We start from the raw sequence: 16,187 nt of genomic DNA on the forward strand, positions 1-16,187 counted from the left end.
GCATTGATTTGCTTATCTAAGTGTATTGCTGAAATCCCCTTAGCGTGAATGCGTAAAATCGAGTGCCAAACAGACGTAAAAAAATACTCACTCAAGGTATACATGTAGTCTTAATACATATGTTATGGTTTAATATATTATCAATATGTGAGATCATTTACATATACTTATGCCAGTTTGAAACCATTTTGTTTTTGTGCAGATCCAAGAGCGGTCTCTTATTGTAGGTTAGAGGATGTTGGTTTGTCAGTTGTGAGGTGCAACCTCCTGAGAGATAGAGTCCTCTGCAGTGGACAGTTATAGTTTTTTTTTTTTTTTTTTTTTATCAGAAATTTGATGATCCGTAGCCCGGATCATATTTTGTTTATATTTAGCATTCCCTTGTTTCTGTTTCAGCACCCCTGTTTGTGTTCCTCGTTGCCATGGGTGCTGATTATGTTCACCTGCCTCTGGTTAGTGGTCGGGACGCTCACCTGCTCCCGGTCACTAATCAGAGAGCTATTTATTCCCGCCTCTCGCCCACTCGGCCTGGCTGTTTTGTTTGCTACATGCAACAGTTACGTTGGTAGATCCTAGCTTCTTGTTCCTGTGCTAAGCTTTTCCATAGCATAGCCATAGCTTCCCGTGCAATTGGCACGCATTTCCTTCTTGTATTCTTGCTTGATTTATTTATTAGAATAAATACTTTTTCTTACCTGAACTTGGTTTCCTGACGTCCATCTGCATCTTGGGAAAACAACCAGCGCATAACCATGCGACCCAATAGTAACAGAAAACAGCCAGCAAGAAGTTTTCCAGCAGCGGACATGGAGGAAGTGGACGAGAAGACGTGAATGGTGCTAAGGGCGATGGAAGCGGAGATCCTGCGCTATTCTCCCGAGGAGAACGATAGTCGGATGTGGGGTCCCGAAGGTTTGCTGTTCCCCATCAACTTTGTTTGGCTCAGGGACAAAGTTGCAAAGCCATGTGCAACTTCGCGTCAGCGAAGGCGGAGGCCATCCATGAAGGCTTCGACTCGCTGCCAGGACGGGCCGCTCACGTCTGCCTCCTCATCGGCCACAAATATGGCCGTTCCGTGGGCGACCGCCTCGGCAGTTGTGGCAGCGTTCGACACGCCACCACAACCTGACTCATCCCCGGTAGATTCAGGGACGCTTGGCGACCCACCACCAAGTCCTCCCTCCGCCCTCCCATGACTTTGAACTGGTTCAGTTTTTTTTTCTTGGGACGTCTGGAATCCATCCCTTAAGGGGGGGAGAAATGATAAATGGGTTATACTTGAGTAGCGCTTTTTCTACCTTCAAGGTACTCAAAGCGCTTTGACAGTATTTCCACATTCACCCATTCACACACAACTATTTAGGATTCCCTTGTTTTTGTTTCAGCACCCCTGTTTGTGTTCCTCGTTGCCATGGGTGCTGATTATGTTCACCTGCCTCTGGTTAGTAGTCGGGACACTCACCTGCTCGGTTTCCTGACGTCCATTTGCATCTTGGGAAAACGACCAGCGCATAACCATGCGACACCACCGTAACAAGACCAAAAACAAAAACCCAATGAAGGGGGACGCTGGTTCTCAGGAGGATATTGCATTTTTTAGAGTACACTAAGAGGACTTTACACGACTGTAGAGTATAGATTCATCATATCATAATATATTCTTTCTTTATGCTGCCCTTTGTCACCAATTCCATTCATAACTTTTATGGACGTAATTTCTTGAGGGGATCCGGTTTGGGGGCTGCATGATTGGGTCTCTGCTTTTCGCAGATGATATGGTCTTGCTGACTTCTTTGGGCCGTGATATTCTGCTCTGCACTGAATTGGTTTGAAGCCGAGTGTGAAGCGACTGGGATGAGAATCGGCACCTGCGGGTCTGAGTCGATTGTTCTGGGTGGAGTGCCATCTCTGTGTCGGAGATGAGATCCTTGCTCCAAGTAGAGGATTGAGTGAAGAATGGACCATGAGATCCACAGCTGGAGTCCGCATTGGTCCGACATGGTGAAGAAGGAGCTGAGTCTGAAGGCAAAGCCCTCACTTTACCAGTCGGGCTATGGTCCTATTCTCACCTGCGGTCATGATGAGCTTCAAGATCGGCTGATATGGGTTTCTCCCGTAGGGTAGCAGAGCTCTCCCTTAGAGATGTTTTATTTGGGAGGAACTCAGGAGTAAAGCTGCTGCTCTTCCACATTAAGAGGAGCCAGATGAGGTGGTGAGGGGCATCTGGTCAGGAGGTATCCAGACCACGTTAGACTGGTAGGAGGCCACGGGAAAGACCCATTGGAGAGACCATGTCTCTGCTGGCCTGGGAACACCTTGAGATCCTCCTGGAGGAGCCGGACAAAGTAGCCAGCGAAAGGGAAGTCTGGGCTTCTCTGTTTAGGCTGGAGCCCCCACGAACCAACCTCAGATAAGAGGATGGATGGACTAGAGTACTGGAGGAAAAGGAATAGCTGAGCATGCTACACACACACACACACACACACACACACACACACACACACACACACACACACACACACACACACACACACACACACACACACACACACACACACACACACACACACTCAGTAGGACGATACAAGAATCTACCGCTAAAGCTTCAATGTAAAGTAGGGGTGATCAAGATGTTGATTTCTGTTGGTACCTGGTATAGTATCAATGTATAAACAATACTAGATAGATTTGATACATTTTTGTCCTTTTCTTGTTGTTTTTATTACAAAATTATTTTGGGTAGTTTTTATTGTTCACATATTCAGGTAGTAAGTCTATGGATACAGGAAGGCTTTGAGGGAAATCAGATCAGACGCCAAAAATGTGGATCGGGACATCCTTATTTCAGACAGTGGAGAATATTCTTCTTAAAAAAGATAGTCAAGAATGCCATTCATGTTAACTTTAAGAGACGGCTCTCAGAGTTGCCCCCCAGCCCCATCCACAGCACCGCGTTCCGAAAATCCTCTTACTCTACATACACACTCATGCACAGCTGCAATGGACACGTAGATATACACACACGGCCTCTCATTTTCTCTCTGTCTCGTACCCACAAACACACAACAACAACACACACACACACACACACACACACAAGCTTGGATTTGTTTTCTCTTTGATGAGAGGGATTATGGGATAAAGGAGGCGAGGCCATGGCAGTTTGGTTCAGTTTGAAGCACAGCTGCTTACAGCTGCACAATGACCGACCCATGAATGTTGATCAACGTTGACACACCCGTTCACGCGGCGGCGTCTATTTGTCCTGAGTGTCCCACTCAAGGTGTTGAAGGGTCGCAGCGGATCGGATTTTTGCCCTGGACGCAAACTCAGCACTTGCTGAAACTTCGAAGAAAGAATGGCTTTCTGCCTCGTTCAGTTCTTGACGGAGATGACTGACAGCTGTGAGACTTTTTTCACTATTACAACCTCTGGACAAGAGTGTTTCCAACCCACTAAAGGCGATGACATGACTCACTGATGCATCCGTTCCATCAGCGACACCATGCGGGACCTAGTCACCTGGATTCGTATGGTGACAACATCCTTATCTAGTATGCACTTAACTTATTGTAAGACAGGCTTTTAGTGGTTTGGACTAAAATGGACTGCACATGCTCACAGGCTTGTATTTGACTAATGGGGAAATTATTCTTGTTTGATTTACCCTGGATCAATGCTGCTTACACTGATTCTAGTATTCCGCATTCAAAAAAACCTTTCACAGTTCCATTTTTTTGCTTTGTTCCTGCCTGTTCCTACTCTCCTAAAATCCTCAATGACATTGTTGGGTTAATCTGCACTTACACCGTTTATCAGGGTTTTCCTCTCCGCATGAGAGACTTTAGGCCAAGCATTGTCAAACCATGCAGCCTTTGATTCCCCATGAGCTACCCTTGGCAGAACCTCACAACACTAATTAGGCTTACGTCTGTACTGGATCATTTCTAAATATGGTTCTTCAAACAGTAACGGTCTGTCTGATCGCTCTCTCTTATTTTTCAGCCACAAGAACAAGACGTCCGGCTGGCCGCCCCCCGGTCCAGCCACCTGGGGAGGACTGCAGGGGCCGCCGTACAGCTGGGACAGCATGAACAACAGCAGGGATGGCCGGAACTGTCTTACCCAGTATGTAGAACCAGGATATCAATATAACCTGTCTTGGGCTTTGATGGGAACTGGGACTTATATTCCACATTCTACTGGAACCGTCCAAATTTTTAGACCTTCAATTACTATTTTTAATTCTCAATCCACCAGCTGGGAGGAAGGAGCAGGCAAGCTAATCACTAAACTAGCTTGAAACAACGTAAGAGATAAGTGCTTAGTAAGGTTTAAGAGCAGTAGATGGAAGCGTGTTGCAGCAGAAAATATGCACATATTGAAAGGAAATCAGGAATTAGATAAGAGTTAGAGAGAGGGTAATATAACGACAACTGTTGGGTTACTTTGTTGCTGTTCAGTGGCCACTGCCAGGCGTACGCATAAGGATGGATTCATTCATAAATTGCTAGTGTTGATAAGAAGAGGAGCATCAGTGATTAGATTGAAATTTCATTTTTGTTAGTTAAAAAACAATTTAAAAGTTCTTATATAGTATTGACTCTCATCAAGTATCAATATTTTGACTAATTTAGCTAAATATTCATTTAGGATCATCAGTCACCCTAAATTATGGAATAACCAGACTTGGAGGATGTTCATTCAGTTGTTTAAACAGATAACAGACATGACACAAAATTATAGTCATTTTAAATGGTAACTTTCTGGCTTCAGCAAACACTAAAAGAAATCAAGAAAATGAATGTTAGTTATCGATCAAGCAGAGTGTAACAAACTGGCGTTTTGAAGAAAAAACTATGGACTCACCCTGTAAATTTTCCTTTTCCAAAGCTGTAGTAGTTTTCTGCAGTTAAAACACTTCTTGGAGAGCTGTTGCACCAGACGGGTTGACATGAATCATGGCTCTAACACGAAAGATGTCAATAGAAACGCAGGAGAGGATTATCAAGCTTTTTTAAGAAGGTAATTTATCACACAATGTTGCAAAGGCTGTTGATTGTTCACAATCAGCTGTGTCTAAAAACTGGACCAAGAACAAACAACATGGGGAGGTTGTAAAAGGCAAGCATACTGGTAGACCAAGGACAACATCAAAGCGTCAAGACAGAAAACTTAAGACAATATTCTTATAAACAGAAAATGCAACGAAGAACAAATGGGCGGAAAGTGGAGTCACTGTCTGTGAGCCAACCGTAAGAAACCGCCTGAAGGAAACGGAATTTAAATACAGAAAAGCTAAACAAAATCTATCATTAACAGCTTGAAAGAAAAAATTAAATCAATCAATCAATCAAAGTTTATATGTATAGCCCTTAATCACAAGTGTCTCAAAGGGCTGCACAAGCCACAACGACATCCCACATCAGGGCAAGAAAAACTCAACCCAATGGGATACAGTGAGAAACCTTGGAGGGGACCGCAGATGTGGGGACCTCCCCCTGGGCAACCGGTGCATTGGAGGTCGAGTGGATCTAGTTAATAGTGTGAGAGTTCAGTCCATAGTGGGGCCAGCAGGAGATCATCTTGAGTGGAGACAAGTCAGCAGCCTAGAGACATCCCCAACTGATGCACAGATGAGCGGTCCACCCCGGGTCCCGACTTTGAACAGCTAGCGCTTCATCTGTGGTCACCTAATAACCTCTCCACGCAGGAGAGGGGGGCTGAGCAGAAAAGAGACGGCAGATCAACTGGCCTAAAAGGGGAGTCTTTTTAAGGGCTAGTGTATCTAAATGAGTTTTAAGATGGGACTTAAATGCTTCTACTGAGGTAGCATCTCTAACTGTTACCGGTAGAGCATTCCATAGTACTGGAGCCCAAATAGAAAACGCTCTACAGCCCGCAGACTGTTTTTGGGCTCTGGGAATCACTAATCACTAAAAACAAGTTTACAATAAGGTAAGGAAAAGCAATCATAAACTACCAATGACTGGATGAAAGTCATATTCAGGGATGAATCGTCAATCTGTGTTGGGCAAGGTGATGATGCTGGAACTTTTGTTTGGTCCCGCTCTATTGAGTTTTACGAGGATGACTGCCTTAAGAAACTATGCAAACTCCCACGGTCATCGATGATATGGGCCTGCATGTTGGGTAATGTCAATGGGGAGAGGGCTGTCGTAACATCTTCGATAAATGCACCAGTTGACATTGATATTTTGGACACGTTTTTTTATTCCATTAATTGAAAATTATGTTTAGAGATGATGATGTCATTTCTCAAGATGATAATGTGAAGCATCTTGCCAAAGAGCAAAAACTGTAAACATTTCCCCTGAAGAAAGACACATTGCCTGCAAATAGTCCGGTGCTCAATCCAACTGAAAATCTGTGGTGCAAATTAAAGAAATTGGCCCATGGTCCAACAGCAATCAGAGAAAGTTGGAGCAAGATTGAAGAAGAGTACTGTTTGTCACTCGTTAAGTCTATGCCTCAGAGACTGTTTTAAAAAGCCACAGGTGGTGCAACAAAGTATCAGTGGTGTGTTGATTCCCTATTTTCAGACAGAATTGAGTGATTCCATTTCTTTTCACTCGGCTTAATCTAAAAATGAAACTGTTATTTTCCAGATTTCCTTTAGTGCTTTTTAAAGCCAGAAAGTTGCCATTGGAAATGACTATAGTTTTTTGTCATGTCTGTTATCATTTTTTCGACAACATCAAAATACTGAATGAGCATCCTCCAAGACTGGTAATTCCATCATTTTCCAGGAATGATATGTTGAAAGGTAAACACACTGACCCCGAAGTTAGCTCGTAGTTGTTACGATCCGTTGCCCGGATTATAGTTTATTTTGGGTTTTGATTCACTTGTGGTTTAAGTTCTGTTTCAGCACCCCTGTTTTGTGTTTCTTGGTTGTCATGGGTGCTGATTGTTTTCACCTGCCTCTGATTAGTGTTCGGGACGCTCACCTGCTGCCGGACACTAATCAGAGAGCTATTTTGTCCTGGTTTTCCCCTCACTCAGTCTGGTGCTTTTGTTTGCTCATATGCAACTGTCACGTTGGTTTTTCATACGCTAAGTCCCGTCTTAGTGATTCTTTGTGAGCTATTACGTTAGCTTCCCGTGTGCAGTCAGCACGCTCTCCTTGTGTTTGCTTGTTTTGTTCGTTTTTGTATTTTTGTATGATTTATGCAAATAAATCTTTGTGTTACCTGCACCTTTGTCTCCGGAGTTCCTGTGGCATCTCGGAAAAACAATCCGCTCATCATCATGCTTCCTCGTCCACGTTACTGTAGTATTGGTATCACTATCTTTAATTCTGCAACTCTCGCTATTGTTGTGCTGGTGAGAACATTTGTGTTATTGCCCATAACGTAATCTCTATCTAATTTCCTGGCTATGGCAGCCTGTCGTATGTAAATAAATGGCTTTAACAGTTTGACCTTACGGATTCAGCCTTCCCTTGACCCACCGGCGACTTGTTCTGCCCACTAGTGAGATTAAGCCCTTTTCCACTCTGATGAGAAGGGGAATATCAATGATTGGAACATGCTTCATTCCAGGCAGATTTACTATACTATGTTGCCTTCACACTGTATGTGCGATGCATTTAAAGGTGGAGAAGAAATAAGGGGGGTTGTGTTGGGAAAGTGCAATAAGGTGGGGACACGGATTGACTATAATGGCATGTTCCGTTTGCAATATCTTCCAAGCCAAGTGTCGCAGAGCAGCTCCCTGGAGGAAGTTCATCTGGATGGACTACCGCCTGCGCCTCGCCTGGTGGAGATGAGGCGTGATCCTGTCCTGGGTTTTGGCTTTGTGGCTGGCAGTGAAAAACCAGTCGTGGTTCGCTCCGTCACGCCAGGTTCGTAATAGTGGACACACCCCAAATTCCTCTAATCAGTTTTACTGGATGTGTTTATGCATTGCTCCACATGAACCGATTCAAAGACATTCTATACCAGGGGTCCCCAAACTTTTTGACCCGGGGGCCGCATTGGGTTAAAAAAATTTGGCCGGGGGCCGGGCTGTATATATGAATACACATATATATATATATATATATATATATATATATATATATATATATATATATATATATATATATATATATATATATATATATATATATATATATATATATATATATATGAGAATATGCATTTTTAGACAAAATGATTTGCCTGAGTGGCTAGAAGACCCCGAGAGTAACAAGCGGTAGAAAATTGATTAAAAAGGACAGATTTTTAAAAATAATAATACAAATAAAAAATATATATATACTGTATATATTTATTTTTTTTAACTTGTGGCTTCTTGCGGGCCGAATTTTGGACGTTGGCGGGCCGTGGTTTGGGGACCCCTGTTCTACACCGTTATAATGAGGACAACTTTTCTCCGTATGTCAAAGTGTATCACGTAAATTAAAAAATATCATATCAGTTAGCGTTTAAAGATCAATTCCATTACAGTCGTCCCTTGTTTACCCATTTAATTTGATTTTCCGTGATGTAGGATTAGTATTAATGAATTTAATATTTTCAAAGTAAAGCGTTTTGTTTTTTTGATTGATTGAGACTTTTATTAGTAGGTTGCACAGTGAAGTACATATTCCGTACAATTGACCACTAAATGGTAACACCCGAATAAGTTTTTCAACTTGTTTAAGTCGGGGTCCACTTAAATTGATTCATGATACAGATATATACTATCATATATACTATCATCATAATACAGTCATCACACAAGATAATCACATTGAATTATTTACATTATTTACAACCGTTAAACAAACGGTTATTGACCTTCTAAATACTTTTTTCTTAACAGTATCAGACCTCTCGGGCACATGACATAAACCCCATACAGTCAGTTTTAAACTCGTTTTACTGTACATTACAGTACTCATCGGTAGCCCGGAGGATCTTTTAAGTGTCAATGCAATGGCCGCCGCCCGGCCACTAAAACACCACAGCGTAATAATACTTTGTCACATCCTGGGTGATTCTTCTCAGTTCTGGGCTTTGATATGCTGAAACCACAATTAGCCGTTTTGTTAGAATTCTGTTTTTATCGAACTGTCCCACCATCCACACACTCATCTCACCTTGGACAATCATAAACTACCGTTTTCCAAGTTCAAAAAAAATTCCAAGATTTTCCAGAATTCCCTGTTTTCACCTTTACTGGAAAGTTCTCACAGTCCGCATTTTTCAACCGTTTTTGACCATTCCACCTTCAAAACATTCCTCTTAAATGGGACAACAAATGTTCCTATTTTTTTCTCGTACAAATTCTTGGGTTTCCTTAAATTTTAGGAATTCCGAAATACCCATTCTCAATTTAAACTGTTACTACGTCAACATTTTTTAACGGATTCCAAAAATTCCAACACTAACCCATTCATATCATCTAGGACAACTGTGCTAAAAAATTCTATTTTTTTCAGAATTTGCTAAATTTCCAGGAAATTCCTATTCAAATAAATGAGCGTATTCATAGTTTTACGATCCCCTAAATTCTCAAAGTTTGCGCACTTTTTAAACCTGAATACGACCTTTCAAACATCCACCAAAACTGCTCTTCCCATATATGGAAAGCCAAATATGTTTTCCCTTTTCCCAAATTCCTGGTTTTCCCGGAATTTTCTACACCTTTAATGGGCATTATACAAATTACTGCATATCCCACATTTCCCATCCGATTTGAACCGTTCCAACATCCACACACTTCACTTTATTTGTATTCCAATTTAAAAACTATTAAACGTGTGATTTCTGTGACAGATTCAAACTGTCCCACCATCCACACACTCATCTCACCTTGGACAATCAAACTACCATTGTTCAAGTTCAAACAAATTCCAGGAATTTCCAGAATTCCTGTTTTTCCAAAGCCTTATTTTCATCTTACCTGGAAAGTTTTCACAGTCCACATTTTTCAAACGTTTTTGACCGTTCTACCTTCAAAACATTCCTCTTAATTGGGACAACAAATGTTCCTATTTTTTTCTCCTAAAAATTCCGGGTTTTCCTTTAATTTCAGGAATTCTGAAATACCCATTGTCAATTTAAACTGTTACTAGGTCAACATTTTTCAACGGATTCCAAAAATTCCAACACCAACCAATTCATATCATCTAGGAAAATTGTGCTAAAATCTTACATTTAAAAAAATTCCCATTTTTTCCAAATTTGCAAAATTTCCAGAAAAATCCTATTCGAATGAATTGATGTATGCATAGTTCTGTAATCCCCTAAATTCTTAAAGTGTGCACCGTTTTAAAACCCGAATCCGACCTTTCAACCATCCACCAAAACTGCTCTTCCCATATATGGAACACAAAATATTGTATCCCTTTCCCCAAATTCCCAGTTTGCCCGGAATTTTCTACCCATTCAATGGGCATTATACAATCTACTGCATATCCCACATTTCTCATCCGATTTGAATTGTTCCAACATCCATACACTTTACTCCCTGGACATTCAAGCTAGCATGTTTCCTGGTTTGGAAAATTCCCTGATTACCCGGAATTACCAGGAATTTCCCTTCATTGAAAATGAATAGGCAATAAACAAACCTCTCCATATCCCACATTTCTCATCCGATTTGAACCGTTCCAACATCCACACACTCCACTCACCCTGGACATTCAAGCATTTCAGTTCCGCTCACGCTTACCGGCGGTTCGGCGGCTTGCGCACATAGGGCATTCGCACGCAATTCCTACCGGAACTGCAAATTCTAGTCAAAAAGTGCCGTTGTACTTAGTGTCACTCTTATGTCATTGCTTCATCCTGATATTTTGGTTTCTTATCAGAAGATGTTGGTGCTTTTGTTGATTGTTTATACACATTGAACTATATCAATATTCAGCTGTATGCAAAAACAGTGATTAAAGGCCTACTGAAATGATTTTTTTTTATTTAAACGGGGATAGCAGATCTATTCTATGTGTCATACTTGATCATTTCGTGATATTGCCATATTTTTGCTGAAAGGATTTAGTATAGAACAACGACGATAAAGATTGCAACTTTTGGTATCTGATAAAAAAAAGGCTTGCCCCTACCGGAAGTAGCGTGACGTAGTCAGTTGAACATATACGCAAAGTTCCCTATTGTTTACAATGATGGCCGCATGAAGTGAGAGAGATTCGGACCGAGAAAGCGACAATTTCCCCATTAATTTGAGCGAGGATGAGAGATTTGTGGATGAGTAAAGTGCAAGTGAAGGACTAGTGGGGAGTTGAAGCTATTCAGATAGGGAAGATGCTGTGAGAGCCGGGGGTGACCTGATATTCAGCTGGGAATGACTACAACAGTAAATAAACACAAGACATATATATACTCTATTAGCCACAACACAACCAGGCTTATATTTAATATGCCACAAATTAATCCTGCATAAAAACACCTGCGTGTTTGTTACGCTAGCTCCTAGCTCCTCTGCTAGCTCCTAGCTCCATAGAACACGCCAATACAATTCAAACACCTGATCAACACACACAATCACTCAGCCCAAAAGACCGTTCACCTAACCCAAGGTTCATAAAGCTTATATATTTTTAAAAAGTTACGTACGTGAGGCGCACATACGGTCAAGCTATCAAATGTTTAGCAGCCAAGGCTGCATACTCACGGTACCTGATATTCAGCTGGGAATGACTACAACAGTAAATAAACACAAGACATATATATACTCTATTAGCCACAACACAACCAGGCTTATATTTAATATGCCACAAATTAATCCTGCATAAAAACACCTGCGTGTTTGTTATGCTAGCTCCTAGCTCCCATGTTAGCTCCTAGCTCCATAGAACACGCCAATACAATTCAAACACCTGATCAACACACACAATCACTCAGCCCAAAAGACTGTTCACCTAACCCAGGGGTCGGCAACCCGCGGCTCCGGAGCCGCATGCGGCTCTTTGACCACTCTGATGCGGCTCAGCTACATACTTGCCGACCCCCCGATTTTCCCAGGAGACTTATGGATCTCAGTGTCTCTCATAAATAACTCCCAGGGAAAAATTAATCCTATTTAGACTATAAATACTAGATAAAGGGCGTGCCCTGATTGCACTGCAGTAATTGTCCTCTATAGCATTTACATATAGCGTGCCAGTCCAGCCGTATGTTGCATGTTGTTATTAATCGCACACACAGGAGACAGCAAAGCATACTTACTCATCAGCCACACAGCTTACACTGACGGTAGCCGTATCAAACAACTTTAACATTGTTACGTTACAAATATGCGCCACACTGTGAACCCACACCAAAAAAGAATGAAAAACACATTTCTGGAGAACATCTGCACTGTAACACAACATAAACACAACACAACCATTACCCAGAATCCCATGCAGTCCTAACTCTTCCGGTCTAGATTATACACCCCGCTACCACAACCCCCCCACACATCAACCCCCCCCCCCCCCCCCCCCTCTCCTTGCGTTGGTTGAGCGGAAGAGTTAGTGCTGCATGGGATTCTGGGTATTGGTACCGTCAGTGTAAGATGTGTATTGGTACCGTCAGTGTCAGATGTGTATTGGTACCGTCAGTGTAAGATGTGTGGTTGCTGAACTAGTACGGAAGAGTTAGTGCTGCATGGGATTCTGGGTATTGGCACCGTCAGTGTAAGATGTGTGGTTGCTGAGGTAGTACGCCTTGCTGTCACTTACGTGTGGTCAAGCAGGTACACTGTTAGGGCAGACTGTAGAAGGCGGTGTCATCACGCTCTGATATTCGGGAGTCTCCCGGGGAAAAATGAGAGGATTGGCAAGTATGACGCTATCAAGCGCCATTCATTCAAAACTCGCGGGCTGCACTAACATCAAATGTCCACATCAAAGTGCGTGCCGGTGCGTGTGTCGGAGACCCCTGGTTAATATAGCACAAAGCATTTAAGCTCTGTATGCAGTGTTTTTCATTTTAAAGGCCTACTGAAACCCACTACTACCGACCACGCAGTCTGATAGTTTATATATCAATGATGAAATCTTAACATTATAACACATGCCAATACGGCCGGGTTAACTTATAAAGTGACATTTTAAATTTGCCGCTAAACTTCCGGTTCGAAACGCCTCTGCGGATGACGTATGCGCGTGACGTAGCCCGGCGAACACGGGTATGCCTTCCACATTGAAGCCGATATGAAAAAGCTCTGTTTTCATTTCATAATTCCACAGTATTCTGGACATCTGTGTTCGTGAATCTGTTTCAATCATGTTCATTGCATTATGGAGAAGGAAGCCAAGCAAGCAAAGAAGAAAGTTGTCGGTGCGAAATGGACGTATTTTTCGAACGTAGTCAGCCACAACAGTACACAGCCGGCGCTTCTTTGTTTACATTCCCGAAAGATGCAGTCAAGATGGAAGAACTCGGATAACAGAGACTCTAACCAGGAGGACTTTTGATTTGGATACACAGACGCCTGTAGAGAACTGGGACAACACAGACTCTTACCAGGATTACTTTGATTTGGATGACAAAGACGCAGACGTGCTACTGTGAGTATGCAGCTTTGGCTTTTTTTTGCGTATGTACGTAACTTTTTTTAAATATATAAGCTTTATGAACCTTGGGTTAGGTGAACGGTCTTTTGGGCTGAGTGATTGTGTGTGTTGATCAGGTGTTTGAATTGTATTGGCGTGTTCTATGGAGCTAGGAGCTAGCAGAGGAGCTAGGAGCTAGCATAACAAACACGCAGGTGTTATTATGCAGGATTAATTTGTGGCATATTAAATATAAGCCTGGTTGTGTTGTGGCTAATAGAGTATATATATGTCTTGTGTTTATTTACTGTTGTAGTCATTCCCAGCTGAATATCAGGTACCGTGAGTATGCAGCCTTGGCTGCTAAACATTCGATAACTTGACCGTATGTGCGCGTCACGTACGTAACTTTTTAAAAATATATAAGCTTTATGAACCTTGGGTTAGGTAAACTGTCTTTTGGGCTGAGTGATTGTGTGTGTTGATCAGGTGTTTGAATTGTATTGGCGTGTTCTATGGAGCTAGGAGCTAGCAGAGGAGCTAGGAGCTAGCATAACAAACACGCAGGTGTTTTTATGCAGGATTAATTTGTGGCATATTAAATATAAGCCTGGTTGTGTTGTGGCTAATAGAGTATATATATGTCTTGTGTTTATTTACTGTTGTAGTCATTCCCAGCTGAATATCAGGTCACCCTCGGGTCTCACAGCATCTTCCCTATCTGAATAGCTTCAACTCCCCACTAGTCCTTCACTTGCACTTTACTCATCCACAAATCTTTCATCCTCGCTCAAATTAATGGGGAAATTGTCGCTTTCTCGGTCCGAATCTCTCTCACTTCATGCGGCCATCATTGTAAACAATAGGGAACTTTGCATATATGTTCAACTGACTACGTCACGCTACTTCCGGTAGGTGCAAGCCTTTTTTTTATCAGATACCAAAAGTTGCAATCTTTATCGTCGTTGTTCTATACTAAATCCTTTCAGCAAAAATATGGCAATATCGCGAAATGATCAAGTATGACACATAGAATAGATCTGCTATCCCCGTTTAAATAAAAAAAATTCATTTCAGTAGGCCTTTAAATTGTAAATTTTTTTTGTGGCTCCCATCACTTTCTTTAATTTGTGAAACTTGCCAAAATGGCTCTTTGAGTGGTAAAGGTTGCCGACCCCTGACCTAACCCAAGGTTCATAAAGCTTATATATTTTAAAAAAGTTACGTACATACGCAAAAAAAAGTTGCGCACATACGGTCAAGCGATCAAATGTTTAGAAGCCAAAGCTGCATACTCACAGTAGCACGTCTGCGTCTTTGTCATCCAAATCAAAGTAATCCTGGTAAGAGTCTGTGTTGTCCCAGTTCTCTACAGGCGTCTGTGTATCGAAGTCAAAAGTCCTCCTGGTTAGAGTCTCTGTTATCCGAGTTCTTCCATCTTGACTGCATCTTTCGGGAATGTAAACAAAGAAGCGCCGGCTGTGTACTGTTGTTGCTGACTACGTTCGAAAAATACGTCCATTTCGCACCGGCAACTTTCTTCTTTGCTTGCTCAGCTTCCTTCTCCGTAATGCAATGAACATGATTGCAACAGATTCACGAACACAGATGTCCAGAATACTGTGGAATTATGAAATGAAAACAGAGCTTTTTCGTATTGGCTTCAATGTGGAAGGCATACCCGTGTTCGCCGGGCTACGTCACGCGCATACGTCATCCTCAGAGGCGTTTCGAACCGGAAGTTTAGCGGCAAATTTAAAATGTCACTTTATAAGTTAACCCGGCCGTATTGGCATGTGTTATAATGTTAAGATTTCATCATTGACATATAAACTATCAGACTGCGTGGTCGGTAGTAGTGGGTTTCAGTAGGCCTTTAAGCATTCAGACATTTGAATGAGCACTGCATTGTAAACAGAATAGTGATCTGATGGTTGATCTATTTACAGCTGTTGGAAAGGACAACCATGCAACCTTATTGGCTTACACAAGGCACACAATGTTCCTGATTTCCTGAGACATTCTGTGTGTAATTTGAGTGTGTGTGTGTGTTTTGTAGGTGGTCCATCAGAGGGAAAGCTGTTGCCAGGGGATGAGATCATTCTGATCAACGAGGAACCTGTCAGTTCGGCTCCAAGAGAACGAGTAATCGACCTTGTCAGGTGGCTGGCTTGGAGGCGCTCTAAGAACTGATAGTATAGTAGAAACCTATTGGATAAATGAACATAGTCAGATTTGGTCATCTTAGTTCAAATTAAGTTAACGACCATCATTTGTAAGACATAATCTCAGCAAATCAAGTTGGACGTCTGACCCGAACAAGCGTCTCTTGCTTGTGCAGCAGAAGTAGTCTGTGTGCAGAGCCTCTTCTCCAACATTAGCAGGCTGAGCTTAAAGGGGAACTGCACTTTTTATTTATCTATTATTTTGCCCATCATTCAGAATCCTTATGTAAAACAAGACAAGCATTAATGCTTTCTAACTAGTAAATAAATGCGAGCAAAAGTCCACTTTCATCAACGTTTTACATACACTTTGTAAGTAAATATGTAATGTAGTTACAGGCATATTCATAATGACACGTAATATTGACCTATTTTGCTCATTTTAAGCCTACCAAAGCAAATTAAAGCAGCACTAAGTAACTTTTCAACCTTCATAAAATATTTTCATA

General features: G+C 41.9%; 1 protein-coding gene across 1 annotated transcript in view; it reads left to right on the forward strand.

Moving 5' to 3' along the window:
• Nucleotides 1-16,187, forward strand: part of LOC133658011 (FERM and PDZ domain-containing protein 4-like) — a 123,559-nt gene that overhangs the window by 62,307 nt on the left and 45,065 nt on the right. The window contains exons 2-4 of the mRNA XM_062059636.1: nt 4,006-4,128; nt 7,716-7,867; nt 15,573-15,675. Coding sequence (XP_061915620.1) covers nt 4,006-4,128; nt 7,716-7,867; nt 15,573-15,675 — 378 coding nt within the window. The remainder of the gene's footprint in view (nt 1-4,005; nt 4,129-7,715; nt 7,868-15,572; nt 15,676-16,187) is intronic.

Source organism: Entelurus aequoreus, linkage group LG01 (genome assembly GCF_033978785.1).
Source record: "Entelurus aequoreus isolate RoL-2023_Sb linkage group LG01, RoL_Eaeq_v1.1, whole genome shotgun sequence".
In the NCBI taxonomy this organism is placed as follows: domain Eukaryota; kingdom Metazoa; phylum Chordata; class Actinopteri; order Syngnathiformes; family Syngnathidae; genus Entelurus; species Entelurus aequoreus.